Genomic DNA, 21,200 nt, shown 5'->3' with positions numbered 1-21,200 from the left:
TTCTGAAGTTGGAAACCCTAAATACACTGCTCAATCATGCAGTGGGCAAAAAAAAAGAAACAACGGGAGGCCCATTATGGTGCTTTTATAACATCACCTTTTGCATGCACATAACTTCAAGTCTGTGTTCTCCTCTATGCTTTTTATGGTCTCCCTCTCACTCAGCAGGACCCTGAAGCATGTCTGTGAGAACTTTTATCTCTTCTTGCAACAGGGGAGTTAACTTCTCAAAGCAAGCAGGCAGAAAAATAGGTAGCACTATTCATGGGAAAGAATTTTCTCCCACACTGGGTTTTTCCTAGACCTAGTTTTTCCAGTAGCAAAAATCTTGAGCAAAATTCTTTTTCCTCCTCGAATATATCTATATCTTCCACGTTTAAACTTTCTGTCCCTACATCCCTTGATAATTAAATGCTTGATTTATCTCTCCATCCCTTTCAAAAGTTAAATCTGGCTTTTAGTGGATGTTTTTGTCTGTGACTAGCACAACTGCTTTGATTTGCTCTTGTGCCTTTGCTTAGAAGTAATTACTTGTTCTTACTGCCCACCAGCCAGAGAGAACCTGTTTCCTACATGATTTCTTTTGCAAAATAAAGAAAAAATATTATTCCTTTTCCCACTACTAAGATAAGCTTTAACGGTACTTTTCTCATACTTCCTCCACCCTGCCCTGATTATCTGGGGTAAAGAGACCTTACAGCATGCCTTGAAAGATGCAAGTCATAAGCTAATTCAAAAGAAGTGAAGTGGATTCTGAAGATGTTTGCCTCTAAAGATTGCCTTACCACCAACTTTCCCTCTTACACTGTTGTGGTTACAGCCCCAGTATTTGCTTTATCTTAGCTGTCACAGTGTATACAAGGATTGTGTCCTTTAAATAGGACTAAGCAAAATTTTTCGGAATTAAAAATTGAATCCAGTGTATGAGTTCTATCATTAGGCACTCTTTACAATTCAAAGTAAATGTGTACTGCTGGGATCTCATTCCAGTGTTATGAGTAAAATAAATAACATGAATTTCATGCCATTGATGATTGTCTGATGCTCCAATCTATCTAGATCCCTCTGCAAGGTCTCTTGTCCCTCACAAGAGTCACAAGCACCTCACAGTTTAGTATCACCAGCACACTTTCTAATGGTGCATTCAATTCCTGCATCCAGATTGTTGATAAATATATTGAACAGAGCTGGCCCTAGAATTGAGCCCTGAAGAACACCGCTGGTGACTGGTAGCCAGCCATATGTAGTCCCATTCACTACAACCTCTTGAGCCCTGCTGTTCAGTGAGTTCTTCACCCAGCACCATGAACCTGCTCATCCAACAGCTGGACAACTTATCCAGAAAGGTGCTGTGAGGGACAGTATCAAAAGCCTTCCTGAAATCCAGAAAAACTGCATCCACTGTCTTCTTTTCATCTACTAGGCACGTGTCCTGATAATCAAAGAATGAGGGTTCATGAATATTATGTTTGCTAGTATGTTTTGCAGAGTAGATGTTGATGGCACTACAGATAGGAACACGTGCACAAATTATCAAATAACTGTAGTCTGAATTTAGCTAGAAAAAGATGTTTTATAGCTTTCTGTATTAGATACCTTCTTAGGTTTCACTGTATTCAGCCCTGTTGTTTACCAGTATTATGATATAGGAGACTAATTTAGAATTATGTTTAACTAATAAACTCCTATGACTTTGGAAGATGATAAAGTCTACTAGAAGAAATAATGATAAATACTTTTCCTTATGTTCTCCTTATTTAAAAGGAGTCTAGAGAACTCATTCATCTCCTGTGAAAGTTTTCTCAAAAAAAACCCAATCTGAAGGATTTAATGTAAATATTCAAATACAAAGTTGAAAAACAGCAAGTTCTGAAAGGATATCAGAGTCTATAAAACATCTAGTGATAAAGATCAACTTTGAATATCTGTATATTATGAGTTTCCTGTTTTTAGATGCAGAATCCTGACACGTTATCAGCTATGTCAAACCCTAGAGCAATGCAGGCTTTGCTACAGATTCAGCAGGGCTTGCAGACATTAGCAACGGAAGCACCAGGACTTATACCAGGGTAAGAACTGGTCATACAAATTTATACAAGAACTTTTCTCTTGTGTTTGGGTTTTTGTCAGCTTTTGTCTTTCTTTTTAACATATAGAGGTTTATCCAGTTTTTACAGATCGTTCCTCTTGCATTTTTTAGTTTCACTCAACTTATTTTAGAATCTGTCACACTGTGGTGGTTTAAAAAAACAGCTGGGAATTAAACTCTAAATAAACCGCTCCCCTTCCCCTGGTGAGAGAGGGACAAAGACAGAGACTATGGGTTGAGATAACAATTTACTGAAAACAGACAGTAGCGAAATAAGAAACACAGAGTAGCAGCAACAATATTAATAACGCAAGTATGCAAAAGAGAAGGTTCTTTACACACAAAAAAGGTGTTCACCACCTTGACTCAGTTCCACATGGCCGCTGAGACAAAGATGAGATGACGGACATTCCCGTGACTAGTGTTACATAGCGTCCCAGGACAAAGACATGATGATGGATGTTCCCACAACTAGCATTTCCCACCCCTGAGCCTGAGACAAGAAGAAACAATCCTGGACAAACTCCCAAAAAGCTGGATTGTCTGCATTGCACCACTCACTTCCAGACTGCTCCAATCTGCTAGTTCAATCCCACACCGCACCGCCGCTTCAGACCACTCTGCTCCACTGTGCTCGGACTCGGCTCCTCTCATCTTGGTTTGCCACTGCTTCGTTCCCCGCGGCTGCTTCCAGCATTGGCGCACGCATGGACTCCACTGGGTTTAACTGTGTTTGACGCTTGGAGTTGCTTTCTTCCCAAGGGGACGGGAAGGGATGGGTGGCAGTGGCAGAAGGACACGGTCCACAAGGCTGGTCTCAGCAACTTCCCCAAAGCAAAGATTGAACAAAATGGCGCTGCTTCCAGAGTGTGTTCATATTTTCTTACCCCAAAACCACACCCCCCAGCAACGAAGTGGGTGGTGTCAAATAGCAACCTAGCCATGCCCACAGAGTTCTAGGCTCTTCCCTGTTCTCGGCACCTGCAAGCAAAACTAGGACATACACTTTTGTTTGCAACACACTTTTAAACAACGGACTATGGTCTTGTTTTAGTGCTTAAGTTGTCATCCATTTTTTATTTGACAGAATTTTTACTTAGTAATTACATCTCATGGGAAGACATTACAACTAAGCCATTTTTTTACTTTAGTGATGTATTTCTCTGTCATTTGTGCAGATTCAATCCTGGTTTAGGTGAATTGGGAAGCACTGGAGCTCCTACAGGGTCCACTGTACCTAGTTCAATTCCCAGTGAAAATACAAGTCCAACATCAGGGGCCACTGATCCTGGTCACCAGCAGTTTGTCCAACAAATGTTACAGGCACTTGCTGGTGCAAATGCTCAGGTAAAGTAGATCACTGTATTCTAGCGTGTGTCTGTTGTGTGTGTGTGGTTGGTGGGGTTTTTGTTTGTTTGAGTTTTTTTAAATATCCAGTGAGACAGACACACAGATACCCACACACACACCCCTTCCCCCCCATCCCACACACACACCCTTCCCCACTGTAAACAAACAGAATGCTTCTGGTCAAAGGAGAGCAGAGGACGATTAAAAGTGATGTTCTAGTTGTGCAAATAAATGCTGGGAAAACATCACATTTGAGTAAAAGTGTCCTCTGAATGGTTGATTGATAGGTACACCTATCTTCATACCCTTGAGTTTCTGAAATGCCTGGAAAGAAGGGAGATTAAGGTGTTAAAGGGAGGACTGGTTCCCTGGCAACTGAAATGTGGGCTCAGACAAGAAAAGAACTTAAGTGTACTGAACATCATTATCTCTGTACTTTGTGTTGATGGTTGTAGCTCAGGTTATTTGGGGCCTGAATTTGTAGCATGCTTCCCTGACATCCTGCAGATTCAGATTGCACAATGTACATTGTGTTAACATACCAAGTGGGATTTAGGCTTTCTGGAGAGCTCCAGAAGTCAAACAAAGGTGACAGCTTTGTGAAACAGAACCAATACACTGTGGTACATATCCAGTGTAATGGCAGACTGTTGATAAACCTGCTGTTCTTATCTCCTCTGTTGCCACAGAATAAGTCAGTTCAGCTTGCTGATTTGGCAGAAAAATGTTACTTTATGTAATTATGAGAAAACGGTGGTAAGAATAGCTATAGGAAGCCATGTTCTCATAGATATTTTTATCATTCTAGATCTTACGCTACCAATTCAGTATTCTTTTTTGTATTTTTGAGTGGGGGGGAATGTTTACATTTCAACCAGTATGTTTGCATTTTATTAGTTTGGAAGTATATGCAGTTTTTAAATACTGGTAGGAATTTCTCAATTGGATGAAACTTTAAGTAGAACAAAAGGAAAATTAGCAGTAGGTGCAAAAATCTTGTGTTGATATGTAAACTGTCTCACTCATTTCAAAAACTAGCTTTTCAGAATTACTCTGACCTTATATACCTAAAGTATATTTTCATATAATTGTTCTGTTTCACAAATGCCTCTAAGATGAAGATGATACAACTGAGATTATTCATAATTTTATCTTTAGTTTATGAGCAATTTATTTGAGCAAGATCAACTCATAAAGCACAGCTGTCACTTTGCCTTAGGCTGAACTTTTTAACTAGAATTTTGGTAAATTTAGTCAACAATGCTCCAAGTATTTGTTGACTAAATTTACCAACTGACTTTTATGTCAAGGAAGAAAAAAAACCTACCACATTCACTGTTGCCAGCAGTGAAATTCTCAAAAATTTTCTATTCCACACTACTAGATTAGATTAATTCATAAAAAAAAAAGTCTGCATGTGCATCATTAACAAACTGTTCTTGTGACACATTTATCAGATGTAAGTGTTCCTTTTTTATCAAACAAGCAACTGTGCTTGTAGTTCAAAAATGTCACATACGTGAAGGTACTCTTAAAATTTGAGGCTAATCTGACTTCTTTCATCAACAATTCAGTTGTGAATGAAATTTGGGGAATTTGGAAAAGATGCATTCAGAAATTACTAAAGACAAGAAGTGGTTCTGAAACAACTATGTTTGAATCCTGTACTTTGCCAAATATGTATTATGCTTTTATAGCTTGAGATTTTTTTTCTTAGCAGTTACAAAATCCAGAAGTTAGATTTCAGCAACAACTGGAGCAGCTGAGTGCAATGGGCTTTTTGAACCATGAAGCAAACTTACAAGCTCTGATAGCAACAGGAGGAGATATCAGTGCAGCTATTGAAAGGCTGCTTGGTGCTCAGCTTTCATAGCACTGTTTCTTTAACTTGAAAAAATGTAATTTATTTTTGATAACAGCTCTTAAATCTTTAAAACAGTTGCTTTATTTCATTCTGACTCTTGTGTTTTCCTTGTTATAACTAAGTCATGCATTTTAAGGTCAAGTGCAGTAGTTTTCTTCAAATAGGGAATTGATGCATTTTCACTCAGTTGTTGTATGCATCACTTTTGTTCTTCATTATTTCTTAATTTTTTGGAACAATATCAGCTTTCACAGTTGATTGAGTAGGTTTTGTCTGACTTGCAACTGTCCAATTTATTTACTACTAAACCATTAGCCTTCAGTAGTAATTTATGTAGGATACAAATTCAAAAGGAAACAATTGAAAGCTATAACATGTAGGTACCAGTGCTGCTTATGATTATTTCGGCATGTATTTTTTCTGCTAGAAAAATACTGTAAAATTTATACCACTTTGAGTAACCTACCATTTTTGCTTTTATTTGGATGAAGTATAAACACGACATATACAATGGAGACATCTCATTTCTATAAATTTATACATTGCAATAGAATGAAATTATAAGTAACCAAAAAAGACCAGGGGAAAAAAAAGTAGTAAAACATGGGGTTTAGTGTAGAATCTTCCAGCATATTAGGTAAACATCTCAGAAAAAATACTTAGGCAAGTTCGCTTAAAATATATTAGAATTGCTGTTCTAGTTATATCTTCACATCTAGCCATAAAGAAACTTGCACTGTAACATTGTCTCATTGCAACATTGTTACAGATTAACTGTAAATTACCTTTGTGTAAATTAAAGGAGCACTGCCTTGTGCTCTGAAAAGGTTTCTAAGGCATTTTGGCTTGTTCCATTGAGATTCTAACAAGCATTATGATTTTTAATTGGAAACATTACTTTCAGCCATTGTCATGTGATATTCTAATTATTTTAACCACCATGTAAAAAAATACTGTATATCTCTTGATTTTTTATTGGTAGTTACCTCTTGTGCACAGGTAATAAACTAATTTAAAAGTATTTAAGCATCTTGTTTCAGTGTGTTTGCAATGGGTGATTATCCAGCATTCAAGATGACTCAAGATGATTGAAGTGTCAGCTCTGGGGCTATTTACAGACTTTGGGCTAAGATTAACAAACAATACTTGGAGTATAAAGTGGAGGACAGAGAGGAAGGCTCATATGATACTGAAGACTGTTTAGATAAAGTGAAAGTAGTGAAATAAAGCATTCTGCTGTGTGTTACAGAATAGCACTTACTTTTTATTGGTCTTTGGTGTCAGTGTAATTGTGAACATTCTGATTTAATTCTTGTATTTCATTAGACGCTTCATCTGAACAATCTTTTGGTACATATATAAAGCTAGTTTGTTCTAAAAAAACATTGCTTGCAAATGGTTTAAAGTTACTGTCCTTGACTCAAAATTGTTAATAAGTTAAATGAAACAAATTTATAATGGGATATAAAGGAGGGCGTTGAGCACACTTTCTTTTACATACAATGAAATTAATAAAACTTGGCAAAGCCAAGCATGCAGATTTTACAGGGAGTAACTGTGTTGTATTCTTCTCTCAGAAGTTTTTACTGTCCAGTAATCTTGGCTCTTACTTCAGCAGTAAGTAAATAGATCAAATACTACTGATGCACAGTGCTGCGTAAAGTTCAAGAAAATATATTGGTTGACAGATCTCTGCCTCTAGATCAAAATCTCATAGGTAAGCAATGTAGAATATTAAACAAATAAAACAATTAAAATAGAATCTCATGGTGATTTGAGTTTTATATGATCAAAGTTTTTAAAAATACTTAAAGTTTGGGTAGGAAATTATTATTACTTTTATTTCTTAGTCAATGATAGTAAACCTGCAAGGCACTAGACCTTCGTAGTGCCTTCTGTTTGGGTATCTTTCACTGCGTTGAGTTTGAGGCTCTTAGGGAAGTGATAGCAAGTAGTTTCTGTAGAATAATCACTACTTTTTAACAATTAATTTTAGGATCTTCAAAGTAACTAATTCAACTTGACCTTATAGTATGCCCTGTAGGAAGTTTGCTTTAAAAAAGTGAGATATCTAGTAATTCAGAAGGTATATCCTTCTAAGAATACAATCCATAACTTGCAAAAAGGTCACTGTCAAATGGAAAGGGAAAAGCTGAAGTAGGGAGGGGAGAGACTTTTGCCAAGCTTTGCTAATGTTGCCGTGGGATTTAGGTGCTGAAAAAATCTCCAGAGCAATTAATTAGGGGTGAGATAAGAAAGGGTTTATTTGCCAAGGCTAAGATGTTACAAGACGCGCGCCGGTCGTGCCTGAGAGGTTACATTTTATAATACCATCCATCCAATCCCAGATGTGTCCACCCTGTGGCCTTTACTCTTGCCCACCCCTTAAAATGGGTCTGGGGTGTATTTCGGGACCCCCCATTCATCCCATCTTCACCATCGTCAGAGCACAAAGGGTACATAGTTACCTAATTCTTGACCGTATTCTGTGGTTTAGGCCTTGATATGCTGTTCTGCCAACAATCTAGGCCTTGCCTTGACAAAAGACTAAACATTTCTACTGGTTTCAGGAGTAGGATTGATATAGGGAACATAGAATGGGGTAAGAGGGTTAAGGAATGTGTAAACAAGGGTACTAGAGGGAAAAGGATAAGGGACAAGGGACAAAGGAGGGAGGGTTGCTGCTTTTAGAATCTACTTATAAAACTTATAAGGCTTACCAATATTAGAAAAATAAAAAACCATTAGGGGCTTAAGGCATCACTAAGGTACTGAATCTTAACTCCATTGAATATTCTTTTGAGACAAGATCCAGTTCACCTATGTAAGTAAAACAGAGATGCGATATTTTAAGTCAAATTCAATTAGAATTTAAGAAAAAGTAGAATTTGACCTAAACTGTACAATGAACCATTGAACTAAGTTGAGATACAATTAATAATTAATTTAACTATGTAACTACTGTCAACTAGTTATAACAATTAGTAACTGAGTAGTGGTAAAACACTGAGACATATTTAGTGTAGGAGAACTTTTGGTTTTGTAGGAGAAGACCTTAATTGTTAAAAGTGGCAGTAGATGAAACAAGGTTTGTAATAGGGGTAAAAATGTATTGTGTTCATTAATAAAAGATACATCACACTTGGTTTAATGGCATAATAGAATGTTTGTTTGCACACTCTCGCCACTGTCTCTCTAGTCTTTTAGGCACTCACTTTTGAAGATGTCCAATTTCTTGTTGGTTATAAAGGTTTGAAACATAACATTACTGCTTGGTAAATATGTCATGCAGCTGCTTTCCTATCACTGTAGTTTCCTGAATTATTTAGTTATATTGTGTCTAAAAAAAGTAAGCATAAATTTGCATTTAATAGTGAGTATATTCAAAAAGTTCTTTGCTTGTAAAATGGTATACTAGGAAAATAGGAAGACTTCATTAAAAGCAAAGGTACCACAAGAGGTTGCCTTTGCTTTAATTTTCATAGTGACTAAATTTGCATGGCAAAGTTAAAAATGATAATCTATGCTAACTGTATATGGCAATGATTCTGTTCAGGTCTGACTTGTAGAATCTTACATAAACTATCTACAGAGTTTTCATGAAGTTAAGCTAAAGAGGCATCTCTTATTTAACAAGGACTTAAAAAACCCTTTTGTCAATTCAAAAGAGGATTTTAGCCTTAAATTTTGTGAGTTATGTAACTGACTATATTTAGAAGTTTCTGATCACAAAAAAAGTTGAAATATGTTTTTGAAGTTGCTTGATCTTAGGTTTTAAAGCAGTTGTATGAAAACCTATCCATAAGTGTATATTGGACTGGGTATAGGCTGAGATGGAAGCGTGAAGTAAGATAACACACAGGTACCCCCAAAATGCCAGGCAGTGGAAGGATTGCAGGAAAATATTTCTGAAGTCAAGAACACTAGACTTAGAAGCAAATTCCTAATGGCGCTTCAAACACACCAGACCTGAGAAAAGACACTTGCTGATGTCAAAGTCCCTCTCAATGTAGCTGGATCGGCAGTTATGTGGAAGCAGCACATGCCATCAGGCTCAAACAGCGCTCATAGCAGTCAAACAGAAGGCAGCATAGCAGCAATTGGACTGGGTAAGTTCTCAGGTGCAAACACACTGCAGGTACTCTATATCTACTGCATGGAGAACATTAATAAGATCTCCTCTTGATCTTCTCCAGGCTAAACAGGCCCAGTTCCATCAGCCTTTCCTTGTAAGTGAGATGCTCCAGTCCCCTAATCATCTTTGTAGTCCTCCACTGGACTTGCTCCAAGATCTCCATGTCCCTCTTGTACTTAGGAGCCCAGAACTGAACACAGTACTCCAGATGTGGCCTCACCAGGGCTGAGTAGAGGGGCAGGATCACACAATTTCAGTGTGCACAAATGGAAGTCAACCAACCCTGTTGATGCCTTAGAATTTTTAAGATTTGTAGCAAATACGGATTTTTAGTATGGCTGCAAAGTTTCTCACACTTTAGAATAGCAGTTGACAGTTCCCAAACCCTGTTCTCACGCTTCATATTGAATTTTCTAAATTCTTTAGGTTTGTTTAATGTTCTTCTCAAGGAAAAAGACACTAGCAAACACATCTTGTTTAGGACATATGCACCTGGACCGGGAAAATAAGATATCATTGTAGCCAAAGCAACCTTGAAGGTCCAGAAACCTTGGAGAAGCTCCAAAGACAATGAGGAGGAGGAGGAGAAGGAAAAAAGGGATCTTGAGACCTCCAACTCAATTCTGGGGAGGCCTGCTGGGGGGGGGCAGATCTGGGTAAGATCTGAGGGCAGATAGTTCTCGGATCGGATGGATTAATACTATAAAATTGTAGAATCCCTGGACACAGGGGTTGCGCCTATGTATTGTGTGCACCTGAAGGCCTTCATTAAAGGACTGCTCTCTATCTTATCTATACTAATATTGTTTGGAGAATTTTTCTTCCATTTTAGGCATCACTGTGATTGGCTGATTTTTTCCTTTGGACCAGGAAGTGCTCAGATATAAACTATATACATTTCAATAACATATATACATATATAGAAATATATATAAAAGAGTGTATATATATTTTATTTATTTATACATTGGTACATTTTTATATATATACTTCTATATGTGTGTATATTTATATGTATACACATTTATAAAACTATAGAATATATATATCTCCAGGTAAAAACATACATGCAAAATGGATTAAACATTTTTTACTAGGAGCTGGTGGGATGAATAAATAAAGTTTAAATGTGAATAGAAAGGAATTCAACAGAAGTAAAAGGCCCCTACTTTACCAGGCTGCAGGACAAGCCCTGATATGTATGGGGTGTGGGAGAACTTCAAGAGGGTAGAGGGGTGACCAAAGAGTGGGGGAGCATGGACAAGATGGAGCATGCCTATGGAAAGACCTCCTAGAAGACCCACTAAGAAGCCACCTGCACAAACCCTTTCATATGCAAAGAGGTCAATTGTTTGACATGGACTGAGAGACCCTTGCATCTGGCCCCAACACAATAGGATGACCATGCAGGATTACTGGAGCAGACTTTGGGCTTTGCACAGTGCTGCAAGACACAGGTAACGCTGGCTGTGAAAATTAAAAGCCAGAGCAAAATGCCAACTTGAAAAGAACATGTGAGTGGGGGCAACAAGGAAAAGACCCGAAGGGATTCCCAAAAAGGACCATGCAAACCAGAACAACTGACCAATGAGTCCATGATCTGTAAACTGAATTTTGAGATGAACCACACAGAGAGGGTTGGTGGTAGGAGGCAGCTACCTCTGTCAATCATTGCATCAGATCTTACAGCTACCTGTAAGACCATTCTGGGATACAGGCTGGTGCTATATGTGTTTCCTTATAGTTAGAATAGCCAATAGAATGTTTCATAAAACTCCATCCGACTGACTGAAAAGTCTGGAGCATGTTGTGACTGGTCTGCCTTCCTGTTTGGGCCTGCATCAACCAAAGAAAGTGAGCATAGAAGTGACAAATGCGTTCAAGGAAAAAAAAAGGAAAAAACCTGGAGAAGTCTGACTGGCAACTAACTCCCCACTTACCCTGTTAATAAAGTTTCTCTGTTTTTGAGTTAAATTGATTGTCCAGTGTTTAATTTTGTGCATGTGTGAAGTAGCAGCATGTCAGTAGACATGTGTACACTGCTGCTTCTGTAAAAAGAGATTTACTATGTTCCTGGGGAGATGGGAAGCTTTGGGGGTATAAATCACCTTTTTGAAGCTGCTAAAAAGAAAATTGCCAATCTGAAAAGAAGGCAAGCAACCACCTGGCTTGCAAGCCAGGATGCTTGCAGCTTACACAAGCCTACAAGAAAGCACTTTAAAAGAAGCAAGGTGATTGTGGCAGAGGTGGATGCACAGTGCAAGTAGACTTGGTGGATGTGCAAACTTTTCCAAACACAACAATGCTGTTAAGTACATCTGAATGGTGATAGACATAGTATCCAAGAATGCTCAGGGTCATTAGTCTAAACAAGTAAAACAGGTTCTGAAATAGCTAGGGTTTTTAATACAATTTTTAGCAGGGGGTACAAGACTCAGAAATTACAGACTGACCAAGGAAAAGAATTTTTAAACCAGCCTTTAAACAAGCTGTTAAAGCAGTGTAATGTTCACCCATTACTAATGATGAAGTAAAAGCCTCAGTCATAGAACATTTCAACAGGATGCTCAAAAGAAAGACGTGGAGATATTTTTACAGCATTCAACATTTTTGCTACATTGACGTGTTGTCAGAGTTTATAAAGAGATAAAACTATAGCTTCCACTGAACTATCGAGCCAGGCCTGTGGATGTGAACACTTCAAAACTCCACAAGGGTATGGAAAACCGTATGTGGTGGTGTGTTTAAAATGAAATAATCTGCACCTGTGCTCAAAAAGGGGGGACACAAAACATATTTGAGAAAGGTTGTGAGCAGACATTCTCAGACGAAATTTTCATGGTAGCTGAAATTGTGAGAAAGGGGACAGATACCTGTGTACCACTTATTAGACTATGATAAAGCAATTGAGGGGACATATTGCCCTAAAGAACTTTATTGAATTCTGAGGACAGAATCTACAAAATTGGGAGGAGCATTGATGCAAAAGGGAAAAAAGGAAAGAAACATGTGCTCATGAAGTGGCATGGCTGGACCCCAAAATTTAACAAATACAAGCTTCTCAATTCCAGGACATCTAGTGACTAGCAGTGGAGCAACAGGGGAAAAAGAAGGATGGCAGATAGGGTTTTCTACACCACACTACCCACCACGGCCCACAAAACACCAGTTTGATGTTTGCTGTACAGCTGGTGAGGCCCCTGGAGATGTCGGAGAAGTGAGAGATAGGGTTGGGAGAAATATGGTACTGGCACACCTGAAGTAACGTCAGTGAAGATGCCATCTTTGAAATAGGGCTACAGGGCAAGACATGGCAGTATACTTTGCAGAAAAGCTATCAACCATCCCTCTCCATGTTAATGGAACATGTGAACCATCTTATTAACCTCCCCACAACAAAGCTTCAGTTGTCAACTCTCCAGCAGTGGGCCTGGTCTATGACCCCATGATAAAGAAAACAGAGATCAAAATATATGAAAAACTTTACACTTCCTCTACAACTGGGGAACTGGCACATATTTTGGGGGCTTCTCCAAGGGTTGCTGCTAAGAAATTTCCCTTTGTGGCAGACATCAATGGATGGTTTAACTTGTTCTACCTCTACATGGACCTTGTAGAGTAACAGCTTTTCATGGAATTTGGGGTTCCTTTATTGCACTGTATTCCAACCAGTGATAATAACAAGATCATTACAGTGACATATGAAAAGCTGACCTATATGCCTGTAAACTGCCACCACATTGACACAATCTGCACTGAGATACAGACTCAACATAAACTCACTCAAAAGAGAGATTATAAGTCAGAATAACAATTTAATAAAATAATACAATAAATACAATTATACAAACAAGCAATTGGTTTTAACCCATTAAACCCAAATGTATAACCCAGCACCCTGGGGCATGAACAGAGTGGTGTTTGTTGGACCCCCTGAGTCCAAAGTAAAAGGAGAGGGAAAACCTGTTGGTGAGAGTGCTGTTGCAGTCTGGTCGAGAGTGGTGATTGCAGTCCGGTTGAAAAGTGGTGGTTACAGTCCAGTCGAGTGGTGGTTGCAGTCTGGTTGAGAGTGGTGGTCTCAGTCTGGTTGAGAGTGGTGGTCACAGTCCTTCTCTGGATCCCACAAGTGGTAAAAAAGTCCCAAGAGTCCAAGATTATATATATCCTCAGGTTCAGGCAGGAATGCCCAGTACGTCCCTCAGGGTGGGTAGTTCCACAATGGGTGTGAGGACAGGAGCATCCTCCTATCTCACAGGCCTCTTAACACCCAGTTTATAACCTGAGGAGTCAGGCGTGCTCTGGGCAGGTGGTGTAAATGGTCTATTTATAACAGTTTCTGGGAAATGGCATGGAGGCTGTAGAATACACAGTTTTGGGTTACACTCACACAGTGATGAACTGGTCCCAGTTGTTCTAACTAGGACATTATCCACCCCTTATTTTATGCCCTTATTCTATATCCCTTTAAAAACTATATACATATATATATATATATACAATGAAACATTACAGACCATTCTCACTCAAAATTAGGTCCCCTCGTGGTACACAACGCGTCTCCCCATCTTTTTGCATTACCCACCAAGTGAAAACAGGTCCTTGAGCAAAAACAATCCCTCGGATGGGTTTGCCTTTGCTTGAGGTGGGACTAATCCAAACTGTCTTCCCTAACATACCTCTCATATGCACCACGGGGACTACATCTACAGTATGCAAGGGTTCTGATTGGGCAAGGCCAGTTCGATAGATGGAGCCTCCGGTGTTGACCAATCAGGTGGCCTTTGCTAAATGCAGCTCTCAGTGTTTGAAAATCCCTCCACCCAGTGCCTTCAAGGTGGTTTTCAGCAGTCTGTTGCACTGCTCAACTTTTCCAGCAGCTGGTGCATGGTAGGGGATATGATACACCCACTCAATGACATGCTCTCTGGTCCAGGTGTCTACGAGGCCATTCTTGAAATGGGTCCCATTATCAGACTCGATTCTCTCCGGGGTGCCGTGTCGCCACAGGACTTGTTTTTCAAGGCCCAGGATGGTATTCCAGGTAGTGATGTGAGGCACGGAGTATGTCTCCAGCCATCCAGTGGTTGCTTCTACCATGGTCAACATGTAGCGCTTGCCTTGGCAGGTTTGGGGGAGCGTGATGTAGTCAACTTGCCAGGCTTCCCCATACCTGTATTTCGACCACCGTCCACCATACCATAGAGGCTTCACTCGCTTGGCCTGCTTGATGGCAGTACATGTCTCACAGTCATGGATGACCTGTGAAACTGTCGCAATGAGGGAAGTGAGGGACGCTCAATATAAGAATCAGCAAACTTCGTTCATTGATCACTCTTAACAGCTTAATATATGCTTTATAATTAGCTCATGCATATTGCAAAAGCTGAGCTCATTATTGGCTCTGGCTTAAATGTTGATTCCGCCTCTTACTCCCTTCTTTTGTTGACACAGGTGGCTCTTAGTTGCTTTTGTCTTGCTAATCACAACGTCCTGTTTACCAACTAACTAGCAGGCACAAAAACACTGTAGCCTTGGCATGGCCTTGCTATCTCAGATCTTCTCATGGGCCTAGACAGGCCGTGTTCTATACTCTAACAGTTCGTCCATAGCTTTAGCCATATCCATATGTCCTTGTCCTGCTAGCCGATCCTCTACAATACCCCCGTTTTTATTTGAGGCCAACAATACTTTCTCTGTCATAGCACTTACACGTTTAACAATACAAGAAAAAGCAACACGAACTATTACTAAAATTACAACAATTGTCAATAACCATCGTAGGCCTTCATTAACAAAACTTAAAACCCATTCAGACATAGAACCAAAAATAGATTGAAACCACGAGTCTATAGGACTAGTTGCTACTGTGTCACCATAAATAAGAAACACACCTGGTGGAAAAGAGCGTGCAGTGTTGTTAACCCAAATGCCCGGAGAGGAAGGCCTTAGTTCAGCTCCATATGCTCCAAGGCCTTGGTTGTCACTATTATTAGTACCACAATAGTCTCTTGTATTCTTGTAATTAAACCCTGGGGTATGTGAAGTGACATTAGTCCAGCTGGACAAGTCGTGGCTTTGATAAACACTTAACCTAGATTGAAATAATCCCAACATAAAGCAGGTTTGAGTCCCATTATCACTTGTGTTACGTACAGACAGTGATCCCATTAAATCTAACTCTTGGGGATCCCAGGGCAAAGAGGTGTTGAGAGCCTTTATAAGGCAGGCAGATGCATTAGAAATAACTGTTTCACTCTCACACCACGATGAAACCCAACTAGTAAACACTAAGTTCAACTTGTATACTGAACTAAAAGCATGCCAAATAAACAAGTGCGAAAAGGATCTGAGGCAGATGCTAAAGACAAAGAAAAGGATTATTGACCTGATTGATTTGCCCAAGTAACCCACATGTTTTTCTGAGGATCAATGGTGTGAAGAGTTTTAACACTAGCAATCATGCCCATGAAAAGAAGAAAACTTATTACACAGCCGTTCCCAATTTTGCGGGAACACAATCCCATGATGGGGAATCTTAACATCTTTGCCACACTAATATGCAAAAACAGTTAATCAAGACTGGGCAAGTATCCTCATGCTGTTATACAGCACCTCCCACCGTTCTGATGCAATTTAATGCTGTTCTTACTGTTTCACCCAGGCTCTACAGTTCTTTTGTGTACAGGTTAGGCAGTTTGTGCTAGCTGGGCCTTTCCAAGTGCCCACTCTGCCTTTACCTCACAGGCCCCACCGGGAAGCTGAAGCCCAACTTCCATCTCCGCAACATAGTGGAGAACCTTTTGGATGCTTCTGTTCATCAAGGGAAGGAAAAGCAGAAAATGCAATGCAAACAGAAGGAGGAAAGTTTGGGGCAGCAAGCAGAGGTGATCCTGTCAGGAGCCCCATCCGACCGTGAAGACTTGCCTGACCTGCAAGGCCTCCCTGTGCCAAGCCCACCTGAGCAAGCACAGCACAAAGAACACTCAGAAAAACGATGTCCTGGTGGAGCTCTGTGGTGCCCAGGTTTTGGTTGAGAGGAAATGCCCCCAGCACGGCAAATTGCTGGAATGCTACTGCAAGAAGGACAAGGCCTGCATTTGCATGCTATGCTCTGTCCTCAGCTCCCACAGGGACAAGACCATCAGTTTAGAGGAGGCCTCTGGCCAAGCACAGCGTGCCTTTCTCGAGACTCTAAAAGAGGTGAAAAACTATGAAGTTGCACTGGATCGAAGCATAGGAAACCTGCCAGAACAATCCTCTGTAAAGGAGTTCTTTAGAGTACAAACAACGCTTGACTAACCATGACTACAGAAGTTTGTTTGTTTGGACAATTAACAGCAAGCTTTGAGCATCACAAAGAGTACAGGTTGCCTTCGTACAACCCTAAACATTCACTAGTCAAATTATGCAAGCAATACGTCTGTTATGAAACAAGTAGTAGTCACAATTAGTGAGGCTATTTTGCTGAGAACACAGCTGCAATGGGTAGGGCATGTTTTAAGGAGGAGAGACTAGCCGTTTTACAATGAATATTGCTACCAGCTGTTGCACGGGAGGGGTTTTGAAGACAATATATAAGGACTCTTTAAAACAACACTTCAGCTCTGGTCACACTGATCAACGTAACTGGTCTGCTCTGGCCTCCAGCCAGGAGGCCTGAAGACACACTATCCACAACGCTGCAGATGTTTTTGAGAAGGCATGCAGGATGGCCTTGACAGTCTGCAAGGACCCCCCTGCAACGAGCTGAACAAGCAAGGCAACAACATCGACAACTCCTGATTTAAATCCTGGAAAACACAGAAAAGCTCAAAACGACCCTCACTACTGCCATAGCAGATGCAAATGCAATTATTTGATGGTCTAAGGACCCCACCCCAACACAAACCTGCATTATCTCTAGCTAGTTATGTAACTAGCAGCTTCTGTAACTGTCACAAAACTTGTTTTTCTACAGTGTCTTGCAGCTTTTCCACAAATTGTAAGAATGGTTCCCGGGCACCTGGATGCATAGTGGTACACCTTGCTCCAGGCTCTGCTAACCCTGCAGTCCGCACTAATGTTTGCTGGCTTATGGTTTTTACTCGCTCTAAAACTAGTGGTCTCCCACTCAGCTCGCACAGCTAAGGAACAACAGCAGTGGAAAAACTCCACCTGAGACTTAACTTGCATAAATTTCATACAAGGCTGTAATAGAATACCAAATTTTTGTAAGAATCTCTTATTTAACTTCAGTCTTAATACCTTGTTAAAATCTCAACACCGACGGAAAGTATTTTTAAGTTTACACAGTTACACATTCATGTAGCTTTTCTCTTTCACACAATCTTTTTCCATACACTCTTAGGTGGTCACCTCAGTCATCCATCATTCACACACACATTTTCAAGGAGTCATTGGCTGTGCGCTTCTTATCAGTTTCATAATTCAAAGGAAATTCATGGCATAGTCGCCAACAGGAATCTGCAAATCCTGCATAACTCTCCATGTAAAAGACAAATACAGCAAGAAAGAACAGAATATTATCTTGGAAATTTTCAACCCTTCTTATAGAGCAATGATCTTCTGTCATAAAGGCAATAAAACTACTTCTGCAGGGGGCAGAACTATATCCCCTTTTGTGCTCCGTCTGCAAACCTTCTACCTGCACCCTGCTCCCGGGGGAAACAGCCAAATTTCATGTAAGAGAAGCAAAATGGCAAACTATAGGAAATTCCTAACAACTTTCTGCAATATATAAAAAGCTAAGCACGGATGTTGAGTTATTTCTAATCTTACTTCAAGGGATTTTTCGTCAGTCTCCCTTTCTGTCTTTGGAGAAAACGTTTGAGAATGCTATGAACATGCTGCATGCGTAACACCTATTGCTGTAAAAAGAGTGCAATCTTATTTGATTTATAAGTTGGGGTATTGTTAATTTTAAGTTGTTTTTTCCCTTTTCCCTTTTTTCCGTGTTTTACCGTCTTTGTCCCCCCACGCCCCTCATTGCCGAAGGACGAAGGAGGGGCCGGGCTCACCCAGAGAAAATCAGCAGAAGGAACTTAACTTAATCACAGGGTCTGCTTAAGAAAAGACAAAACATAGGAGAGGGAGAAAACAGCTGCAAACAGGCACGTTTCAGAGAGGGGGTGATTGGCATAACGAGGAAAAAAGAGAAACAGTTTCCCCTCCTCCCCCAACTGCACCTCTGAAGCCTTTGCTACCATTATCAACTCGCCGCTCTAGGAAGAGGAGCGGCACTAGGGAAAAAACATTCGCTGTAAAGAAGGAGAGGGGAACCTACACCTCTTGGGACCATGGCTGTCAGCAGTGCGGGGGAAACAGAGCCCCCCCACCGCCCGCCACTCCCGGGGCCGCCGGCGTGCATGCACGCGGGCGCACTGCTCCGAACCAGGGCCGCGCACGGCACCGCGACCACCGCCACTGCTCCGCCGCCCGGCACCGCCCCGTAGGCACCCGCCACAGGCGGACAGACCTGGCGCCGCCCCGGGTTCACTCAGCATGGCGGCGCAGGCACCCAGCGCCGTGAACACAGCCACAAATGCGCGGCGCAGTCCCGCAGCATAGTTCAGATGAAAAGCTGGAAATGTCTTAAGGTGGAACTCAGTCATAGTGTTCGTAAAGTTCATCCCTGGTCCATCAGCAGTACTTTCACGCCGCAGCCGTCGTCCCCGATCGTCCTGGATATGCACTGCCGAGACGCTAGCACCGCGTTCATTTTACCGGGGCCGCTCGGTTGTCCCCGGCCCCCCTCCGTGTTGCATCTCTCCCCTGGTGACCAGAGGCGTCATGGGCCCATCGTGCCAGAAATAATTCTCCCTTGTGTTGCCAATCCAGATCTACCTGAAAGACTTTAATCCTGGCAGCTCGGTCCACCTGCTCGTTGTTACGATGCTCTTCATTAACCCTACTCTTGGATACATGAGCATCTACGTGACAGACCTTCACACTCAGCTTCTCTACCCGGACAGCGATGTCCTGCCACATCTCAACCATCCAGATGGGTTTCCCTTTGTGCTGCCAGTTGACCTTTCTTCATCACTCTAGCCATCCCCACAGAGCATTGGCCACCATCCATGAGTCAGTGTAGAGATAGAGTCTTGGTCACTTCTCTCATTCAGTGACATCCAAAACCAGCTGAACGGTTTTAAGCTCTGCAAACTGACTTGACCCACTTTGTCCTTTGGTCGCTTCTGGAACTCACCGTGTGGGACTCCATACAGCTACCTTCCATTTTTGGTTTGTCCCTACAATGCGACAGGAGCCATCCGTGAAGAGCGCATATCGCTTTTCATTTTCTGGTAGCTGGTTATATGGTGGGGCCTCCTCGGCCCGTGTCACCTGTTCCTCTTCTTCTTCAGAGGATAGTCCGAAATTCTCACCTTTGGACCAGCTGGTGATAATTTCCAGAATCCCAGGGCGATTAAGATTCCCTATCTGGGTTCGCTGTGTGATCAGAGTGATCCACTTACTCCATGTGGCATCGGTGGCGTGATGTGTAGAAGGAGCTCTTCCCTTGAACATCCAACCCAGCACTGGTAGTCGGGGTGCCAGGAGGAGCTGCTCTTTGGTGCCAATCACTTCTGACGCAACTTGAACTCCTTCATAAACAGCCAGGATCTCTTTCTCAGTTGGTGTATAGCTGACTTCAGATCCTTTGTATCCCTGACTCCAGAATCCCAGCGGTCGTCCTTGGGTCTCCCCAGGCACTTTCTGCCAGAGGCTCCAGGAAGGGCCATTCTCCCCAGCTGCAGTGTAGAGCACGTTCTTCACGTCCTGTCCTGTCCTTACTGGTCCAAGGGCTACCGCATGGGCAATCTCCTGTTTAATTTGTTCAAAGGCTTGTTGTTGTTCAGGGTCCCACTGGAAATCATTTTTCTTCCATGTCACAAGGTAGAGAGGGCTTACAATCTGACTGTACTCTGGAATATGCATCCTCCAAAAGTCCACAGTGCCTAAGAAAGTCTGTGTTTCCTTCTTTCTGGTTGGTGGGGACATGGTTGCCATTTTGTTAATCACCTCCATTGGAATCTGGCGGCATCCATCTTGCCACTTCACTCCTAGGAACTGAATTTCCTGAGTAGGTCCCTTGACCTTCCTTCGTTTGATGGCAAAACCAGCTCTTAGGAGAATCTGGATTATCTTCCCTCCTTTCTCGAAGACTTCGCCCGCTGTGTTCCCCCATACAATGATGTCATCAATGTACTGTAGATGTTCTGGAGCCTCGCCCTTTTCCAGTGCAGTCTGGATCAGTCCATAGCAAATGGTGGGACTGTGTTTCCACCCCTGAGGCAGTCAATTCCAGGTGTACTGCACACCCCTCCAAGTGAAAGCAAATTGTGACCTGCACTCCGCTGCCAAAGGAATGGAGAAAAAGGCATTGGCAATGTCAATGGTGGCATACCACTTGGCTGCCTTGGACTTCAGCTCATACTGGAGCTCCAGCATGTCAGGCACAGCAGCACTCGGGGGTGGTGTGACTTCATTGAGTCCACGGTAATCCACCGTCAGCCTCCACTCTCCGCTGGACTTACACACTGGCCCATATAGGGCTATTAAAGGGTGAGCGAGTCTTACTGACCACCCCCTGGGTCTCCAGTTCTTGGATCATCTTATGTATAGGAGCCACAGAGTTTCGGTCAGTGCAGTATTGCCGACGGTGCACTGTTGCTGTGGCCATCGGTACCAATTGTTCTTCAACCTTCAGCAGTCCCACAGCAGAGGGGTCCTCTGAGAGACCAGGCAAGGTATTCAACTGTCTA

The 21,200-nt window shown here is 41.6% G+C and overlaps 1 protein-coding gene across 2 annotated transcripts in view; it reads left to right on the top strand.

Annotated features, from left to right (window-relative positions):
- The window catches only part of LOC116780031 (ubiquilin-1-like), a 35,596-nt gene extending 30,284 nt beyond the window's left edge, over positions 1 to 5,312 (top strand). For both annotated transcript variants that reach the window (XM_032674535.1, XM_032674534.1), the window contains 3 exons: positions 1,954 to 2,069; positions 3,268 to 3,436; positions 5,160 to 5,312. In XM_032674535.1, the coding sequence (XP_032530426.1) occupies positions 1,954 to 2,069; positions 3,268 to 3,436; positions 5,160 to 5,312 (438 nt within the window). The remainder of the gene's footprint in view (positions 1 to 1,953; positions 2,070 to 3,267; positions 3,437 to 5,159) is intronic.
- Positions 5,313 to 21,200: the final 15,888 nt, after the last annotated feature.

The sequence above is a fragment of the Chiroxiphia lanceolata genome, chromosome W (genome assembly GCF_009829145.1).
Source record: "Chiroxiphia lanceolata isolate bChiLan1 chromosome W, bChiLan1.pri, whole genome shotgun sequence".
Taxonomy (NCBI): Eukaryota; Metazoa; Chordata; class Aves; order Passeriformes; family Pipridae; genus Chiroxiphia; species Chiroxiphia lanceolata.
Note: the sequence above shows the minus strand (reverse complement) of the source record. Positions and strands in the feature narration are given on the sequence as shown.